Source organism: Sciurus vulgaris (genome assembly GCF_902686455.1).
Source record: "Sciurus vulgaris genome assembly, chromosome: 18".
NCBI classification, from domain to species: Eukaryota; Metazoa; Chordata; class Mammalia; order Rodentia; family Sciuridae; genus Sciurus; species Sciurus vulgaris.
Genome location: NC_136479.1, coordinates 13,183,643 through 13,204,354, shown reverse-complemented (window position 1 = coordinate 13,204,354; position 20,712 = coordinate 13,183,643). Strand labels below are relative to the sequence as shown.

The 20,712-nt window shown below is 54.6% G+C and overlaps 1 protein-coding gene across 3 annotated transcripts in view; it reads right to left on the bottom strand.

The window, feature by feature from the left end:
- XYLT1 (xylosyltransferase 1) overlaps window positions 1–20,712 on the bottom strand; it is a 257,946-nt gene that overhangs the window by 10,381 nt on the left and 226,853 nt on the right. For all 3 annotated transcript variants that reach the window (XM_079120851.1, XM_079120850.1, XM_079120852.1), the window contains 4 exons: window positions 14,382–14,598; window positions 11,955–12,131; window positions 6,527–6,789; window positions 334–529 (listed from right to left, as the gene is read on the bottom strand). In XM_079120851.1, coding sequence (XP_078976977.1) covers window positions 334–529; window positions 6,527–6,789; window positions 11,955–12,131; window positions 14,382–14,598 — 853 coding nt within the window. The remainder of the gene's footprint in view (window positions 1–333; window positions 530–6,526; window positions 6,790–11,954; window positions 12,132–14,381; window positions 14,599–20,712) is intronic.

Genomic DNA, 20,712 nt, shown 5'->3' with positions numbered 1-20,712 from the left:
GTTTGTTACTGGCGTACTACGAACACAGGTTTAGAAGGAGTCCCTGGCTAAGAAGAAACATTAAGAGGAGAAGAAATTCTACTCTAAAACACAGACCACGTTTCCTGGGTGGCCCTGTCCCCGATGCTGACATTGTCACTCACCCTCTTCTCTTACCCTATTTAACACCTGGGCTCAGGTGTTTGGGGCAGGAGGGTCTCACAGATGTGAGCTCATCTTCAGGGTTCTGCCAATCCCTTCCTCCTCCCTCTCCAGCTGTGAGCTTCAGAACGGGGTGGAGCACTCAGCCGGGGGGCCGCCAGACACCCAGTGCGACAGCGTCTGGCCTCTTACCTCAGAAAACTGGAGCCTTCCGAAGTCACTGGGGGGGCTCGCGATCTTGAAGACTTTCTTTGGCATCACCCACGTCTCCAGGGTCTCGAGTTTGCTCACGGCCAGATTGGTAGCATGGTGCTTGACCAGAAAGCCCTGGAAGCGGTCGGCAAGGAAGTAGAGGTGGACAGATGCCGGGTGGCCCATTGGGTAGTACCTGGAAACACAGGCAATCGTGGGCCGGCGCCCGAGGCGGGGGGCGTCACAACCCCCACAGGTGGGCAGCGAGCTTGTTCCTAAAATAGACCCGGTTTACACAGCGCTTACCATATTCTTCGCACCGTCTGGAAGACGCTCCCTCTGTCGCTATGATCTCAGTGACTATGAATAACTTTTTTGCTGAGTTATAAATGTGAAACGCGCTGACAGTAGGGAAGTACAATCAAGAAGACAAAATCGCTACTTTTGATGCCTCTTCCCATAAGTAACATCAATTCAGATATTTACTGGGTCCTCAGGGGCCGGGGCTGGGAGCGACTCCGGTGTGCAAACGCTGTCTCCTGATGCGTTTCTCTGCAGCTTCCTCTCCTGTGCGTCTATTTGCATAAATATTGCATCGTGGAGATCAGAATGTACAGACTGGCTGGATTCTGCTTTGGCTCCACAGGATTTCCTGAGCATTTTTCCATTTTTTTTTTTTTTTTTTTAAGTCTTGGAAGGCAGGGGTGTGTAAGCATGTCGTGTGATGCGTGCTGTATGGAATATGTATTTTAGAGTCAGTTCCCCATCCATGAATAATAAATGGCTTCCATGTTTTTTATTCCTATTCCAAACAAAAATGCATTTTTTGCATCCTTGAGCAAAAAAACATGTATTGGAACATCTCTCTTTCTCTCTCTCTCTTCATCTCCAAGGATCTCTTTATTGTCTGTTGCCTGACTTTATCAGAAACACCAGTTTAGTTCCTCATTGTTCTTTGCTGCTTTAAAAATTATTGCCAATCTGAGATACAGACACAGGCAAATGCACAAGACCTGCAGAAGTAGCTGGTTTTAAATGGCATGTCTTTGATCCACTCAGGCCTGCTGGCTGGAAGGGTCAGGGAGGCTAAGCAGAGAAGCCCAGAGGAGAAGAGGGAGCAGGGAGCACAGAGGAGCCCGGCCTCTGGCAGCTCAGCTCCCAGTTCTTCCTTCCGAGTTGCAACATAAAAAGCCACGGCTTCTGCGGTGTGTGAATTGCACGGCACTAAGAGGATGCTTGTGGTTTCTTAATAACAGCAGCCCACAAATCACTGTCCCCGCTCAGCTAAATGCAGGCTTCCCTCTGGTTTCGATCTGGAGTTTTAAGCCTTTATGTCCAATAATAATGGCTGGGGAAGCCGCCTTCCTGTGTTGGTGCCGCTCCTGAAATCACTGCCTTGTTACTGGGATGCCTCGGGGTTCCGCAGGAGCAGCCTGCACGCGCTTCACAAGGCGGGGTGTTCACAGCTCATGCCAGCCTCGGGTGTGGATGCTGGGAGCCGAAAGCCCTGGACTGAACCACCAAGTCTGCGGCTGCAGCCAAGTCTAGGCAGAGCGTTCCAAGATGATGGATGCGTTTTCTATCTGTTTTGTAAAATTCAGCAGTTGCTGGGGATGGGGCTAGTATGATGGAGCGCCTGCATTTTAAATTTTATTTGATTTAAATGTAAACAGCCACCGTGGCTCTGACTGCTGTAAGGGATGGCATAGAAGGACTCTTGGAGGGTGTGGTCACCTGTAGCTGTGTCCCAAAGGCCTGGGGCCTCCTGCATGCAGGTGACTCCAGGTCTCCTTGTACAGTGGACAGGCTACTTTCCCACCTCGAGTTTGCTTTGGCCAATAGCAGGCGGCAGGAGGGTCAGACCAGTCCCAGCCACGCCTCAAGAGGTCTCCTGTGTGATTGCCATGGGATCGCTCCTGGGCTAGCCGCTGGAGGATGAGACCCTGGAACCCAGCCACTGCAGGAATTCCCAGCCAAGAGCCACAGAGCCACCCGCCGACCCGTGGCCGGCTGAGGATGCAGGATGCGTGCAGCCCAGACCGCAAACATCGCCAGGCTGATCCGCAGACTTGCGCTCTAGTGAAAGCTTAGCAAGGCGGAACAGTAGATCTTGCTTCCTGTGTGGCATTTTAAACCCATAAGATGCACTACCAGGGATTGTTCTGTGAGGTGGGCGGGGCCAGGGAGGCAGAAGGACAGCAGGAGAGCTTTGCCATGGGGGTCCAAAGAAGGAGGTGTTTGCGGAAGAGCGGCGGGTTGTGTCCAGGGCTGATCGAGGTCGAGGAAAGGAGCCCGGGTCGGGTGCTCTAGACACCGGGGCCTGCCGTCCATTGCTTCCCTTCCCTCGCTGTCACGGGGCCCTCTTGTCTCCATCTGAATCCACCCTCCACTCTCCTCTGGCACTGCCAGAACCCTGATCCAAGCCACCGACATTCCTCACCGGGAGGGCTGCAGGGACTTCCTCAATGGTCCCTGACTTACTTTTATGTGCTAGAACCTGTTCTCTTGGGAATCACTTCCTTCACTTCCTGCTTAATTGCCCAAGGGGTGCACTTAATGCTTGCGATAAAAGCCAAACTTCTTACCTGGGCTACGAATCCCTGCCTTTCTCTAGCCTTGGTTTGCTTCCCTCTGCCGCAGTCCACCACTGTCTAGCCACTGGAACCTTATTTTGAATTCTTGAACATGCTAAAGTACCTCTCTGCCTCAGGACCTTTGCACAGGATATTCCGTCTGCTGGGTGCTATTCTGTGGTGAGTGCAGGGCTGGCTCTGTCTTACATTATGGAGAGATCATCCTTGTCGGCTGGACCTTAAGTCACTATCTCATCACTATCTTATGACAACTTTCATTCTCAGTGGAACTATTGTTTTATTTCTATTTATTTATTTTTTGCAGGACAGAACCCAGAGCTTCGCACATCCCAGGAAAGTGCTCTACCACTGAGCTACCGGCCCCTCCTGGAGTGCTTATTCTGATTGGTTGGTTCAGCTTGCTTGTGCTTAGGATCTGTCTGTCTTCGTACTGGAATGTGTAGGGTTGACTCAGGGGCCTGGTCTGTCTGAGTAGGTGCCTGATCCAGAGCTTGCATGTGGTGCCTGTGGTCTGAGTGAAACCTACAAGGATTTCTCTAGAACCCAGTGCTTCTAAGGAGCCTTTGGGGCACAGGTTAACACAAAAAATGGAACACAAAGCATTTCCGGTGCCTCGTCTTGACTGTATTTGGCATTTAAGTAATTAAGCCTGCTCATCACTGTATTTGGAACTTAGGAAAGGGTTACTTTTCTAAGAGAAGAGAAATAATCAAGAGACACCACAGTAAGCCATAGGATACCACAGATGCATCCATTTGACCCTGGTATTTCATTCCCCTTACGATAAAATCTGACATGTGGGTTCCTGGGTGGCCGGTCCCAAGTGTATTTTCTCACTCTTTTAATGTTTGAATCTGCCATTTTGAACATTTCTGCAATGCCTGCAGTGCACGTGCATTATGATATAATGAGAGTAAAATCAACAGGCATGACTCTGTGAAAGGCCACACCCTGAACCGGACACGCCTTGGCCCGGAAGCACTGAGACCCCTGCCCCCCATCTTGCTCACTGTTTCCCCGCAGTAGCGATTCATTCTCTTCTGCCTCTCGGGATGAGGATCTTTTGTCCTGATTTATTTGCAGGCTCCTATCCATAAACACCTGGCTGTACCCCCGGCAAGGCACAACGGTTCCTTCAGAATAAAAAACGAGGCAGGAGCCAAAGGATTCCAGGCCCGGGGCAACTCGGTGGCTGGCGTCATCCCAGAACAAGCCCCGGAAGAACCGCTCAACTACCCTAAATAAATCGGGGTGTCTCCTGGAATGTCTGTAGGATTGTTTATCTTATATATTCTGAGAAGTTTGTGATTGAAACGGTTCTTAGGCGACATTCAGCTCCCAAGGGTTCAGTACAGCTCTGGCCCCAGGGCCCTGTTCTATGGCTCGGAGACCCAGACTCTGCGCCAGGCTTGCTGCAGGGAAGTCGCCCTCTCCTGACCTTGAGCCTGGGCCTGTGGCAGCCACACATGATGGGTATGTTGGAAGTGACGTCCCTAAACTTGCAGCTCTGGAGAGGTGGGGGTGGGCTCTCATGGGGGAGCTCGTGATAAGCTTCAGAGGGGAGGTGGCACCTGGGTGGCCCTGATGACTGGCAAAAGGTCGGCTATGCGGTGACAGTGGGGACTGTGAGCGAAGAAAATCACTGAGACAGCAGTGAGTGGCTCATGCAGCCAGCAACTACCTCACACCACACGGCAGGGTCAAGCTGACCAACCGCAACAGCTCGATATGATGGCAACTAGAAGAGCAGCAAAGACAGGAAAGTGACTGAGTGCTTAGTAGGTGACACCGTCAACAGAAGATAATACTCCATAACTCGCAGGGTGGCTTTTAATCATTTTCTTCTTTAAACTTCACAATACTTACCATGTGGGGATTATTATTATTATTCTCATTGCACAGAAGAAGAAACTGAGGGTCAGAGAGGTTGATGACTTGCCCAAGGTCAACAGCTAGTAAATAGAGTTGAGTTCAAAGTGCAGGTCCTGGGTTTCTCATCTACTCTGCTCTCCCTTTAAACTCATCCCACAGGGAGAGGGAAAGGAGAGAGAAGGCTCAGGGGCACGGGAAGGCCATGAAAAGGGAGGCAGTTGGCAGAAGCCCAGCAGGCTCTGCACAGGAGGCAGACAGGAATCCTGTCTGTACTGTCCAGCTTTAGGGAACAGAAGAGTCCCTTTCTTCCCTCCCTGAGAAAAGGAAGAGCGGGGCCAAGAGGAACACACCAGGGAAGGAACAGGGACAGGAGATTCAGGCTCAGTGGTGTGACTGTTCCCATGCTGTTAAAAGGAGGCTGGAGGAGGAGGAGGAGATCCAGAAGGGAAGGAGGGTGAGGAGGCGATGTCGAGGAATCTGCCTTAAGGAAATGGTTGGGGAAGAGCACGGGACAGCCGCCTGCAGACAAGCTGCTCACCAGAACCTTGCCCACAACGGTGGGCGCGTCAGGGACAGTAGTGACGGCCGGTACTGTGTCACTGGGGAGCACCAGGGAGCTGAGTCCTGTGCAATCTGTGCCTGCCCACAACCCTAGCACTGGAGCTGGAAAGAGGAGGCGCAGGAGGCAGAGGGGTGTCTGGCTGAGGCGCGAGGAGGGAGGCCGTGGATTCTCCTCCCCCCTCTCTGGCTTCCCCTATGTGTTCTAGAACCTTCTTCCCTGAAGTATTGGCGGGGACCCAGGAGGGGTGGGTGAGGTCACGCTACGGGTGGTGAGCACGGGCAACCAGGGCTAGGACTTCCCACGATTTGTTGGGTCTTGTTCTTTAGACATGATGGTGACGTCACAGGTAGGTTCCAGAGCGGTCAAGTCCTTCTTTTTCAGAGAAAGACATTAGGACATTTGAGGCTGGAACAACGGATGTCTGAGATTTGCTTCAGACTCCTCTGGGAGGAGGCGAGAGGGAGGTGCAGGAGCCCTGAGGTGGCCCAGCCCGCGGGTGGCCTGCTGGGGCAGGGGGATGGGGGCACCTGGTCCCGCCCTTCTAGTGTACCTGTGCGACACTTCCCATCATGAAAAGTCTGAAAAATTTGATCTTTGGTCACGGCCGCCTTCCATTTTAGATGAACACTGTACAATGCAGACATAAAGCTTCCTTCTAAGATACACATACCAGCCGGGCGCGGGGTGGGCGCCTGTAAGCCCAGCAGCTCCGGGAGGCGGAGGCAGGAGGATCACAGGTTCAAAGCCAGCCTCAGCAAGGCCCTAAGCTACTCAGTGACACCCGGTCTCCAAATAAAATAGAAAAAGGGCTGGGGATGTGCTCAGTGGCTAAGCACCCCTGGATGCCGTCCCCAGTACCCAAATAAAACAATAAAAAATAAAATAAAATAAAATACACGTAGCGGTCAACCAAAGACCATGGAGAGGGTCTTAGACCTTAGGCGTTCTGACATAGAGGTAAGGCAGAGGGTGGCCTTGCTTAGACAGGAACACCACGCACACTTTGGGCACAAGGAGAGAGGAAGCAGCCCTGGGTAGGGGTGCCGCCCCTGAAGAGGGGGTGACCCCGGGTGGCCCCTGAGCTGCGCCTTGAGGCTCCACCCCCGGCACCCCCGGACCCCAGGACCCTGCACTCCCGGGCACCCCAAGCCCCACCTCCACTCACCTGCAGCTGTTCTCCCCGTCCGTGTGCAGCGAGGCCTCGGCCCTGCGCAGCCCCAGGCGGGCGAAGGCGTGGTACAGCGTGAGCGCCACGTCGCTCAGGCTGTGGACGCCGTCGGGCTCCTCGTACACGTTCTCCCAGTAGGCGCGCAGGCCCGGGGTGCCGGCCGGGTAGTTCCCGTACAGGTAGTAGTCCAGCTGCCCGATGACCTCCTGGTTCACCACCGCTTCGAACTTGCGCGCAAAGAAGGTGGGCCGGGCCGTCTGCTGTGCTCGGAGAGGAAAAGGTGAAGCCCCGTCAGCCAGCCGGGCCTCGGCTGCACCCTGTGGCCAGGAGCGGGGCTGGCCAAGCCCCAACTCTGACACTGAACGACCTCTCTGGTCTCAGATTCCTCATCTGTAAAATGGGTCACAATGGAACCTGTGAAGTGTTGGGCAAAGCGATCAAGGTGGAGAAGACTGGAACTACGCTGCCCTCTCTTGGCCTGTACCAAACCAACTCAAAAGAGATCAAAGGCCTTCCGGTAAGACCTGAGGATCTGAAATCACCAAGGAAAGCAGGGAAACACTTCAAGAGAGCCACACAGCCTGTTTCCTGAATAGGACTCCAGTAGCTCGGGAAATAGGAGCAAAAATGGACAATGGGATTACCCAGAATCAAAAGGCTTCCACACAGCAACGGAAATAATCGACAGAGCAAAGATTCAGAGACAAGGGGAGAAAGATCTTTGCCAGTCGTTCATCGGACAGAGGATTAACATCCAGCATATACAAATAACCCCGCCAGATAACAACAACAGAACAAAGGATCCAGTCAACGATGGGCAAATGATCTGAATAGACGCTTCTCAAAAGAAGAAATATGAATGGCCAATACGTCGTGAAAAATCGCTCAGCGCTGTGAACCCTCAGGGAAATGCTAATCAAAATGTCCCGAGAGTCCACCTCACCCCAGTCAGAAGGGCTCTTATCTACCACAAAAAAAAAGAAAAAGAAAAAAAAAAAAAAGAAGGACTCCTATTAAGACAAAAGGCAAAACTAACAAGTAACAAATGCTGGCAAGGATGTAGAAAAAAAGCAACCCTTACATGGAGAGAAAGCAACACACGTGGTTGGTGGTGTGCAGCTTTACAAAATGAAAACAGATCTACAATTTGACCCAGCTGTCCTGCTCCTGGAGACACACATGAAGGAAATGAAATCAGTGCTCGGGAGACTCCTGCATGCCACCTTTACCGTGGCACTAAGTGGTCAAGAACCAGCCTAGGTGCCCGTCGACAGAGGAAAGGGTTACCAAAAAAAAAAAAAAAAAAAAAGATATACACAATAGAATTTTACTTGGCCTCAAATAACGAAATTATGTTATTTGCAGAAAAATGGATGGAATTGGAGAGTATCATGTTAAAGGGAATTAGACACAGAGAGGTAAGTAGCATGTGTTTCCTCTCATATGTGAAATGAAAATAGAGGATCAACTCTAGGGATGAGGAGGGGAGGGGGCCATAGAGTTAGCAGGAAGGTGGACACAGCAAAGCTCGAAATGCATTACGGAGCTGTCACTGTGAAACCCATTCATTTGTCTAATTAATGACTGAGCAATTATAATAAAGTTTAAAAAAGAAGGAGGCTGTGCAGCCCGAATGGGTTAACATGGGTAACGCATTGGGGCAATGACGGGCACTTAGTACGAATCATTTCAGTGACTGTTACGTAAATTAAATCCTAGATGCTTGTAGCTGGGCTGGAACTCAGAAATCATTTAACTGAGGTCACAGACCAGTCATCCGGGGCAAACACAGCCTACAGATGTATTTCAGTTGCCCAAAAGAACGTTTTAAAATTGAATGAGCTGGCAGTGTTTTAAAAGTGGAGTCACAGAAGCAGAAGACAGTGGTAGACCTGGAGGCCTCAGGCCCACATTCCTAAGTGGGAACAACCAGCCACAGCTGAACGGACATGGGCTCTGCAGCCTGCCACAGTCCCCACTGCTCCCTAGTGCCTCCCTGGTTTTTCAGCTGGCCTGCAGACTCACCAAGGCACACTCCAGAGTCATCCGTCAGATCTCCAGGAGAGGGACTTAGAGAACTGATTTTTAACAGGCTTCCCAGCGGTTTGTTCACTTGCTAAGATTTGAGAACAAAGCAAGTGACATCAGAGCTGGCTGCTAACCAGAGCCACTTGTGTGGCTGTAAAAAATCCAGATTCCTGGGTCCTTCCTGAGATCTGCTCAGTCAACATCTCAATACCCCTGGGGCTGGAGGGTGGGGAGAGGGAAGCTCAGTGATGTGTATCCAAAAGCAAAGCTCCCTGGTGGTGCCCACTCAGGGTTGAGGGGTGACGGAAACTGAGCACTCCATGAAATAGGCCCAGAGAGGGGCGGGGACTTTATCTGAGGACACAGGACACATCGGTAGGAGATGTAGGGTCAAGGGCCACCAAGAGTACTGAGCACCTGCGGCCTACCACCCTTGACATGATGCTGCTTCCAGGGCCAAGACTGGCAAACATTTTCAAGAAAGGGCCGGAGAGTAAATTGGCACAGCTTTGCCAACACGCAGCTCTGCTTCTGCAGCCTGGAAACAGCCAAAGGCAAAATTATAAATTGGTAGGCCTGGCCGTGCTCCGTGAAACTGCATCTACAGAGGCCTCGGGCCTGACTTCAGCTCGGGGCTGCCCTCGGCTGACCCTTGGTCTGGGACGAATTCAACAGCCCTGCCCCCGGAGGTGCTTCCTGGGCCTCGCTTATCCGGGACCTCGCTTCGGGTCCCGCGCGGCTGTGCTGCCATGGATTAACTGCGACAATAACGGCGACCAGGGCCAGCAAGCACATCCTGTAGACGGGTGCCGCATTTATGTCATGACCTGGAATCCCCCCAGGGACTTGGCCAGGCAGATGTTACAGATGGGGACACTGAGCACAGAGGGCAAAGGCCTCAGATTTGTACCCAGGTCTGATGACGCCAAAACCCAAGGTCTTTCTACCGCCTCCCTCGGTGATGGAGTCAATTGAGTCAACTGGAAATAGACACCTGGCATTGTTCTACATATCCTGTCGCTTCTGCTTCCCGAGCCCTGGGACCCCTCTCTCGAGGAGGGGTCGGCTTGGTTCCTTGATGGGTGCACTGGAGGACTCGGGCCCACCGGAGGCCCAAACCTCTGCTACGTCCTATCTGGCAACTCCCCCTGGTCTCAGCGTCCTCATCCTTAACATGGCATAACAGTTGGGTGACTAGCCAGGCCACTGGCTGCTCTGGCCCGTGATCATCGTAACCACTCAGCTTGCGACCAGGGGCCTGTCTACCCAGGGGCTGGTCAGTCTTCATTGTCTGGAGGCAGGAGCCTGGCCTCAGCAGCGGGACAGGCTCCCTTCTCCTCCTGCTGTTCTTTGGCCACAGCCTGCGCTGTGACGTGCCCGTCTCTATATTCGTCGTCCTCTTTGAATGAGAATTCCGCGTTCCTCCCAGGCGGCCGTGTCTTGACAATTCCACATGCTCCATCTTTGTTCACTGTGCAAGGAAGAACTGGGGGTGCAGGAGGTGGTCTCTGAGGCAGCCGGGCTCTGTCAGAGACCACAGTGTCCCCGGGGTGTGGGCGCCGGGGAAGCAGAGCCCCCAGAACCACCACGGAGGCCCTGGGCCGCCGGCCCAGACGATGGAGGTCCTCTGCAGCAAGGGCAGCGACTGCCCCCTGCGAGGCCGGGGGTCTCCCCTCTCCTGACCGGCCAGACGTGCCCCCTGTGGCCCTTTCTGCTCAGCAGATCCTTTCTCGTGGACCATGCAGAGCCAAAGCACCACCTGGGTTCATGCCTAAGTCAACTGGGGTTTGAGGACATTCCTGGGTGGCTCTGGGTCTGCTGCCAAAACCTGGCCTGTGGCAAACACCGAAGGCAGCTGAAGGTGCCTGGGGACACACAGAGTGGTGCAAGTGACAGGCTGAAACCTACTGTGCATTCTGTAAGCAGGAAACCAGGCTGGCAGTGGGGTCTGGGCAACACCCAGGCTGGAGCAGGAAACACCAAGCAGGGCACCCCCCGCCCTGCCCAGGCCACTAGCTGTGGGGCCACGGGCAAGTCCATGCCCCTGGGCCTCAGTGTCCCCGCGTCCCACAGCAGTGAGGTCGGCTACAGTGAAGCCAGCCCCCGCAGGGCCAGGGCCGCAGCCTGGCCCAGGGCAGACCGCACAGGAGAGCTTCCCAGCGCCCTGGGCTCCCCGTGGCCCCGCTGGGTTCTCGCGCCCCAGGCCCGGAGCAGGCCGAGACCGCATTCAGGTGCCCTGGGATGGCCATGTTGGGGGCTGTGGCCCTGCTCCGAGGAACCGGGCAGGCGGAGCCTGTCCTCCCCTGGATGCCTCAGTGACGGACCAGAGTGAGGGCGCAGGGACACCTTGGCTGGGTTACTGCCTGGCCCCCCCCACCAACAGTCCCCAAGGTCCCTCCGAGTTAGCAGTGGGGGAAGTAGCAAGCCATCTCCCGTGGTGGCTCTAGGGACCTGGGTCTGATGTGGTCAGACATCTCATGGCGTTGAGTTTGTGCAGTCTGCTGCTCGGGCCTGGCGGTGGCCAGAGGGAGAGGAGGAGGCAGGGGGAGCCCCTTCCTTCCCAGCCACCTGGAGGGCGCAGGGCGGGGAGGGGAAGAGCCTGCATCAGGCCGAGCAGAGCAGAGGCGGCCTTGGGCTCAGGGCAAGCAGAGGAGCGGTGACCTCCCTCCCCTCTGCCTCCTCGGGCTGCAGACTGCTAGGCTGGGCGGCCACAGCTGCAAAGGTAACGGCATGTCCACCTCCCGTTTCTCCTGCAGGGTCACAGAGCACCGTGGTCTCCAAACCTGGCTGCACATCAGCTTTTCCCAAAGTGTAAAACAACAGACATACACATCTCGAGCTCACCGGAGGAGAGCGTGCCTCTCTCTCAAGCAGGGGCGAGGTCGCCCCCAGGGGACGTGTGGCAATGGCTGGAGACATTTTGGGGTTGTCACAGCTGGAGGGTACATCTAGCCTGTGGAGGCCAGGGATGCTGCTAAACACCCCCGGGGCACCAATCAACCCGAGTGTCAAGAGTGCCTGCCTCAAAACTCTGCCCTGGGTGAGTTCAGGTTTGTGTTCAGAAATACATTTCTGACCAATCTTCCAGGGCACTGTGCTTGAAAGGCAGTGCGGAGAAGAGAAGGCGCATGGAGCTGGGGCTATGTGACCTTGAATAAGCTCTTGACCTTTCTGTGCCTCAGTCTGTCTAAGATGGAATCTTAGCAATAACATGAGCACCTATTATGCGCTTTGTGGGGTTCAGGAGTCAATAGGGACCAAAGGCTAGAACAGCCCCGTATGCCGTAAGTGCCCAATGAGTGCTGGCTACTTTCTCCACGGGAGTGCTGGGCCTTGGCCGGTGGAGGCCTGCAGAGGCGGGCGGGCATGCCGGGGGCTGGGGCGCGGGCGGGCTCACCTGGAAGCGGTGGAAGTCCTGCGGCTTGAAGTCGTTGGGGGAGCAGCCACACCAGTCCACAATGTGCTTGTACTGACACTTGCAGCCCAGCTTGCGGTTCCAGTTGGTGATGCGCAGGTTGTTGTCTACCATGGTGTCGCAGTGGGGGCTGTTCTCCAGGACCGTGTGGAAGAAGGACTGCGGAGAGAGGAGCCGGCCTCAGCCCTCCCGGCCTCCCCCAGCGGCCGGGGCTCTGCAGGCAAAGAGGGCCAGCGCCGGGGTGGCCGACTGCCACTCACAAGTCCCCTGGCCCCCGTGCCGTCGCTCCCCAGCATCTCCAATCTCACTTGGCCACATCCTGTCACCCAGGGCCTCTGCAGTCTGCTCGGCGTGCAGGACGCCGCTCACGTGTGTCTACACAGCGGGGCCAGAGGCCAACGTGGGGACAATTTTCCAGGAACCTTGGGCCCAGAGGGCTCTTGCTTTTTAAAGAGCTGGATTTGAAACCCACGGGCTTCAGGTCTGAGACAGTTGGTACCCAGGACGTGTGGGCTGGAGGTGCACCTCCGGGTGGAGGAGGGCCCATCCAGCAGAGGCCGGGGCGCTGCCTTAGCCACACCCAGCAGGACAACCCAGGGCTTGCTGTCCGTGGTGCTGAACCGGGGGCCCTGTCTCCCTGATCCCAGGCCTCCTGTCCAACCTGTGCAATGACTCGGAAGAGAGGCATGCTGGGAGTGAGGGCAGCAGGGAAGGGACACAATGGTCAGGGCTGCTCAGCGATCCAGAGAGAGGGAGTGGGGGCAGGGGAGGAAGGGGCAGTTTCTATTCCACACTGCTTTATAACAGTCCCAGCTACTGGGATAGAGTCCCTCCTGCCCTCTGGCCCCTAAGGGACGCTGTTGGGGGAGCACGTGCCTGCCTGTCACAAATCTGTGGCCAGCCTTCTGATTCTTCCCCCCCAGTGCCCGCAGGTATTGGGGAGGAGGGAGGGCAAGGCAGAAATGCAGGAGTGGGAGGGGAGGGGCCTCACGGGGGCCCCGGGCACATGCGCACCCTGCGTGGGGGCTGGGAGGGGGGCCCCACCTCCAGCAGCACGGTGGAGAAGGCGGAGCTCTCCAAGGACCTCCTCTAAGTGGCTGGAGGCCAAGGGAGGCTCTGCCCCCCACTGCCCGCTGGCCTTCCTTTGATGCTAAGTGACACCAGAGAGCCTGGATTTCAGCTTGAATCGTCTCCAAGCCCACAGCAGTAGGGGAAGGACCCAGTGACCGACTGCCCTGCGTCCTTTTAAAGTTCCCTGCAAGGTGATGGAGGAGGAGGTGATCAGAACGGAGAGAAAAGGCGATTTTCGCTAAAATAGGATTAAAAGCTGATTACTTAACGTGTGCAGAATAGTCAAGTCTGGCTCAGGGATGACAAGCTCACTGTCCCCCTGGAGTGATGTGGGCAGTCAGCCCTCCCTGGAGCTGGACGCTGCCCCAGACACTGGTGAGGGACGAGGAAATCATCCAATGGAACACTCTGTTTGGTCTGGTCTGAGAAGCACACAGCCCATGTGGCCAAGCTGGGGGACCAGCCCCCAAGTGACAAACAGTGGACAGTTCGAAAGAAGTGTCAGAGGCTCCACAGACACAGACCCAGGAGGTCAGGGAGATGAATCTAGAAGCCCTGAGCCAGATCCGTTGGCCTGACAGTGGTGATACCCAACTGGATCCCACCGTGTCCAGCGGGTCTGGCTCTGTGATATCACACAGCAGGGCTTCCCACCCAGGGGGGCTCAGGGTCCCAGAGCTTCTCAAATACTCCCAATGAGGAAACGCTGAGCCCCAAGTATGCGGCCACAGTGGCCAGGTAGGAGTCCCGGATGGCCTCTCTGGGATCTCTTGTATTTCTGAGGTCTGCTGGACAAAGCCAACACTATTTCCATTAGGGAACGACAGAGCTAGATTCAAATGAATTCAAAGGAATTCTTGGGTGTCAAAAGGTGGTTATTATGGAATTGGTGACTGCATAGATCACTTAGAAATCGATGTGGGTATGTTCTGAAAGGTCCAGGCTACCCAGTTGTACAGGTTATGCACTGCACAACACAGGTGAGCATCGACATGGTAGATATCAGAGGTTTGCAATGTTTTACATTTTCTGGAACACGGCAGTCAAGCACCTTACTCTAACAAAATCAGCACACAGGGCTTTTATAATAATAGGGGCCAAATGCCAAGTGGGGGCTGCCTTCTCTACTTTGCAACAAGGTACGTGCTGGTTGTTGGTGGGGACCCCGAGCGTCTACTCCCCAGAGCCTCGGTGCAGCCTGGAGTTGCCACCAGAGGCTGTGCTAGGAAAGGTTCCTGAGGCCGGTGGGGTTGGCGCCTTTATCTGGAGGAAGCGCAGGAGGACCTGCCTCGCGAGGCTGCAGCCCCCACCCCCAGCCCGGGGAGATCTGGCGCTCACCTCGGCGGGAAGCAGAGTGTAGGCATAGAACTGCTTCATCTTGGTCACCAGATCGTCCGTGGAAAAGGTCACGTATTCCACGAACTTCCGGTTCAGCAGGAACCAATCGGAGCCGCCGTCCACCGCGATGCCCTCGGGGATCCTGCGATCACCCAGGCGCCACATGTGCGCGTCACACTCCAGGAAGAGCCGGTCCAGGCCTTGTTTCCGGATGAACCTGGGTGAGACGAGGTGGCCCTGAGCCCAGAGGTGCCCAGGTCCACCCAGAGCCCAGATGCAAACCACCCCGGCAACAAGAGCATTTTCCAGGCGCTTGCTCTGCGCCAGGCCCTTGCTGTGTGCCAGGCCCAGAGCCGAGGTCTTGCCGCACTGTGAAGCAGGGCGCTCAGCCTAGAGGCAGGCTCCGGGCCTGCCCCACTCCACGTCCGAGGCCCCCGAAGCGGGGACGGTACCTGCCCGGCACCACAGGCCGCCCATGATGGTCTGCTGCACCTGCTTCCTCTCTAGAGACCTTTCAAGGAAACTGGTTGAACCAGGCTGTCTTGGTGAATGCGGCCTGGGACCCCATCTCAGGACAGATGGCCGAGCCCCAGCCCCAACCCACATCTGCTGCTTTTAAATATATATATATATTTTAGTTGTAGACAGACACGAGACCTTTATTTTTACGTGGTGCTGAGGGTGGAACCCAGGCCTCACGCATGCTAGATGAGTGCTCTACTGCTGAGCCACACCCCCAGCCCGGCCTCCGTTTCTTGATTGACACATTAGACACAGGACTACAAAATACTTGGAAAAATACCAGATTCAGGATGTTTCATGATGAACAGTTTAAGTGACAAGATATCACGGCAGGTTTAAGACCTGCGGTCACTTTTATTTATTTAGTTTTTTGCAGCTCTGGGGATCAGCCCGGGGCCTTGTGCACGTGAGGCACGCGCTCTACCTCTGAGGGACATCTGTAATTTTGATGAAGCAGCGAGCGTCCGTGATCTAGACCAACTATAACGTGACGTGAAACACGCCATTACTACCCGAGTCCAGTGCGGCTGCTGTAAGTACTGCCATGGTTGGGCCTCTACGTCCAGCTAGAGTCCAGTTAGAATGGGGGGAAGTAAAGATGTCACTTTGCTCTCATCCAGGTCACAGAGCCCCGAGCTCTCCCCATCAGTAACATCTACTCCAGGAAGTAAATGGACGTATCATCTTCACCTCATTTAGGGCTGTGCGATGCAGAAACCAAAGCTCTTGGTGGCAGAGCTGCGGACGGGAGTGTGGGCAGGGTGGAGCCTGAAGCAGGCCTTTAGCCCGAGTCCCAGTTCATTCACTATGGTTTTTTGCACACCCACTGTGCCCGGCCCTGTGCTGGGCCTAGTGGGGTCCAGGGGAGAAGCAGGGCTGATCCCCGCACCAGGGAATGAGTCATTTGCTTGTGCACCTACAGCCCAGCGGCTCCCAGGAATCTCTGCTTCCCCGCACACGCCCGGGAACCTGGCCTGCTCCAGCCCACCTCAGCAGCCCTGTGGCGGGGTGCTCCCTCACCTTCCTCCCCAGCTTCCCAGCTCCATAGCCTTCCGGCCATGGCTTTTCTGCAGGCCTGAAGATCTCTCTCCAAGCTGGGTGGCCTGGGAGAGTGAGGAATCCCCTCTGGGTCTCAGTTCCCCTCTTGGTATAATTGCAAAGCCTGGCACGACCTGGATTTAAAGTTAGATACTGACAGTGACTGGTGAGATAACAGAAGCTGGGATTCTGATGGCAGAGGGGTAGGAAATGCATATTCTTAAATTCCTTTTAGAAAAAGCATTTCTGGTTACATAAAACATCTCCAGGCTGAATTCTAACCATAGGACCCTGGTCATAGTTACAGCTGTGAAGTTCTATAAGTCACTCTGTTACACCCAGAAGGGGGCATTCCATTCCGCACACAGGCAGGGACACCCAGAGGAGGCTGATGACTTTTCCAAGGACTCAACCCAGGGCAAACCATCTGGAAGACCCAGGTGTCCAACATCCCTGGTCTGGTTCTTTCCCCGACACATCTTCCACATGCAAAACCGAAGCTCATTCGCAAAGCCGTGTTCTTGTGGGGAGGGACTTGGTGAGGGTTTTCATTATGGTCACAGTATCACTGCATGGAGACACAACTGGGCTTGGAAGCAAGCCCCGAGTTCAGGAAGGCAAGATCCGACCTCGACTCTGGCTGTGCTAAGTATGTGGTAATGCCCAGTGGGTGCATGTAACCGCGTTTCAAACTTCAAATTGTAGATGACTTATATGAAAACTTACGTGGAAGTTATACCGTGAGAGGAGGAGGAGGAGGACGACGACGAGGGGAAGTAGCAGGGGTAGGGGTAGGAGTCAGGTGGGGAAGAGAAAAGAGAAACTTTTCTAGAAGTTTCTCATTCCAGGGCCCAGCTTTTTAATTTCATGTTCCATTATACGGGATAATGTCATTGCCTTGCAATTTTAATGTGACGTCCCAGGCCATAATATTCAAATACAATATTTATGCAGTCATCTCCAAAATGAAATATTCATGGCATCGGGAGATTGGTCTCTTTATTTACTGAATTCAGAAGCTGATAAGCTGCAAATATAGGCTTTGGTTAATTATGAATAAATAGAGACAGCCAATTCCCCAGGTCTCAGAAAAGTTTCTGAGGGGTCACAAGGGCTACCAAAGACTTTGTTTTGGCCTGAGAGAAGCTGGCAGAGGCCCAGAGTCTGGGCTCAGCTAGGGGAAGGGAGTCCGCGGCCTGGACTGGGAGCTGCTTTTATCTCCCTGCCTTTTGCAGGCACTTCTATAACTTGGAAAGGGAGACGCTGGAGAGAAAATCCCTCCGTGGGGACACACCTGACGGGCGTCTTCACAGATGCTGGCTCCTCTCCCCGAGGGATGCAGCTCCCAGTCCAGCACACAGAAGGGGACCAGCAAGCTGCCCCTCCCTTTCATTTCCCGTGGCCAAGGCTACCTTGGGGCAGATGGGGTAACGGGTGGCATCACCGCAGGGCAGGCCCCAGGCAGAGGTGGTGGGCCTCTGTCCTGCCTCTCATGTAAGACGAGCCCACGACAACAAGTAGATGCTTCTCAAAGGGCCTCGCAAAGTGTCATCAGGGCCATTAACCAGGCAGGGAGTCCAGGAGACATCTCTCCCATGCCTGGTATCTGGGATGCTGGCTCATGCTCAATGTTTTTATGCAGCACTTCTAACTTCCTAATATAATATAGCAGGTCTTGTTCACAATCTGTTTCTACCCATGAGACGTAAGCCCTAAGATGACAGAGATTTTTAATCCATTTTTGTTCAATGCTGTGTCCCTAACACCTAGAATAGTGACGAGCGTATTTGAGATGCTTCATGAATATGTATTGAATGACTGAATAAAGGCAAGGGGAACAGCCAGAGCTGTTGGACAATCAGGAAGTCACAGGCGTTAGCTAACCAGGTATTGGATTCTTCTAACGTATGTGTCAAACAAAAGAGCTGGATCTCAGAAAGGTTGAGTCATTTCTCCGAAGGTGCACAGCTGCCAGCCTTGAACCTGAATCCAGGTGTGGCTGAATCCAGTGCAAACTCTTAACTACTCTGCTGCTCGTCAGTGTCCCCGCTCACCAGGGTCCCTCCAATAGAATAAAAATAAAGAATCTAAGAACTTCTGACTCCAAAAGGTGGTGCTCAGAGATGAGAGAAGAGCAAGAGAAGAGTTTCCCTGTTGGATTTGGAAGAGGCTCCCAGGTGGTCTGGGGAGGCCCCGTCGCCGGATGGGCCAGGCAGAGGCAGCTTGGGATCCTTCACACTCGGCGCTACTGCCTGGGCTCTCAGCAATGGGTGCGTATCCTCCAGGGATTTGTCTCTCTTGGGATAATACGGGGAAAAGTGACAGCTACGGGTGGCTCTCCTGGGAGCCACGGGGGCCCAAATATGCCTGCTGAGCATGAGGGTAAGGCAGGTGGAGGGGATTGATTAAATCCCAGGGGAGGCGTCTCCCGTGTGAGGAGCTCGGTGAAGAAGTCGCCCTGGTCTTTGCAGTTGATGTCAGAAGGCAGACGAGGCGGGCTGGGTTGTAACCATTCCCTGGTTGCACCCTTGGCATACTCATCGAGTGTGGGATCGTCCCAGAACTGTCTGGTCCCATTAGGAGTTCTAAAAGGACAGAGCCGGCCCCTTGGACTTTACACTACGCTGGAGCAAGAAGGAATCTCAGCCGTGGCGACGGTTAGGATCTTAAGTGTCCCCCAGGCCTCACTGCTGAAGGCTGGGTCTCCAGCTGGTGGAGCCTCTCGGGAAGTGGGGAAATTAGACCATGGGGTGTCCCTGGAAGGGGACACTGGGACCCCAGCCCAGTCCCTTCCTCTCTCTTGCTCCCTGGCCACGGTGCGCTGAGCAGCTCTCCCCGGCACCACCCCCCCAGTGTGATACTCTGCCTCCGCGGAGCCGGCTGACCGTGGCCCAAAACCTCTGAGACCTTGAGCCAAAATCAACCTTCCCTCGGTTTAAGCTGATTTTCCGAGGGCTTGTCACAGCAGCGCAAAGCGAACACAGCGATCAACAAACACGACTAATTCTACAAACAAAAACACAACAAAACCTGAGCCCCAGAGAGAAGGGAGGAGGGACGCAGAGTCCTGCGGCCTAGGGGGACATCTCCTGTTCTTCTGTTTTCCTGTCCAGTGATCTGTCACGGAATCCACGCTCCTCCTTTAGCACGAGCACGGCCCAAGCATTCGGGTTTAAAAACAAAGCCACTGAGCGGAGCGAAAGCCTCACAGTGTATGCGATCAGCCCAGGGCAGAACGGGCTCACCCGTGGCCACCGGGTGGCCCGGGGCCCCGCGTCTACGGCTGACCTTAGTGCCCTAGTGATGTCTGCTTCAGGTCCCGTGTGGAGAGCTGCGATCACAATGGGAGGCCCCAGGTCAGGTGTGAAGGTCTGACTGAGGTAGGGGCCGCAGCACAGGTGAGCTCCAGAGACCACCAGCTCCCTTGCGAGTTCCTGCATCAGGACGGGAACCTTAAACTCCCGTGGCTCTTCTGGGATGGGGAGGGGGTATGCAGGGCGCCGGGGGGCTAAACGAAGTTCTCCATGTCCTGAAAACAGCGACACTTCAGCACCAAGGACAGAGCCCAAAGCCCCTGGGGGCCCATTTTCCCCATGAGAGTGTTAGTTGGGCCACACCCATACTACCTCCTGTCACCCAGAATGCCAGCTCCTTCTCTAAGGCTTGTCGCCACTGCTCATTGTCCCTGCCAGTCTTCTCATTCCTTCTCCACCATCTTCATCACCACCACCACCACCACCACCATCATCACCATCACCATCATCACCACCACCATCATCACCATCACCACCATCAGCATCACCACCACCATCATCACCATCACCACCATCATCATCATCACCACTATCACCATCACCACCATCACCACCACCACCATCACCATCACCACCACCATCATCACCATCACCACTATCACCATCACCACCACCACCATCACCATCACCACCACCATCATCACCATCACCACCATCATCATCATCACCACCACCATCACCACCACCACCACCACCACCACCATCACCATCACCACCACCACCACCACCATCATCACCATCACCACCACCATCACCATCATCACCACCATCATCACCACCATCATCACCATCATCACCATCACCACCATCACCACCACCATCACCACCACCACCACCACCACCACCATCACCACCACCACCATCACCATCACCATCACCACCACCATCACCATCACCACCACCACCACCATCACCACCACCACCATCATCACCATCACCATCACCATCACCATCATCATCATCATCACCATCACCACCACCATCATCACCACCACCACCATCATCACCATCACCATCACCACCACCATCACCATCACCACCACCACCATCATCACCATCACCACCACCATCACCATCATCACCACCATCACCATCATCATCATCATCACCATCACCACCACCATCATCACCACCACCACCATCATCACCATCACCATCATCACCATCATCACCATCACCACCACCATCACCATCATCACCACCATCACCATCATCATCATCATCACCATCACCACCACCATCATCACCACCACCATCATCACCATCATCACCATCACCACCACCATCACCATCATCACCACCATCACCATCATCATCATCATCACCATCACCACCACCACCATCATCACCATCACCATCATCATCACCATCACCACCACTACCACCATCACCACCACCACCATCATCACCATCATCACCATCACCACCACCATCACCATCATCACCACCATCACCAT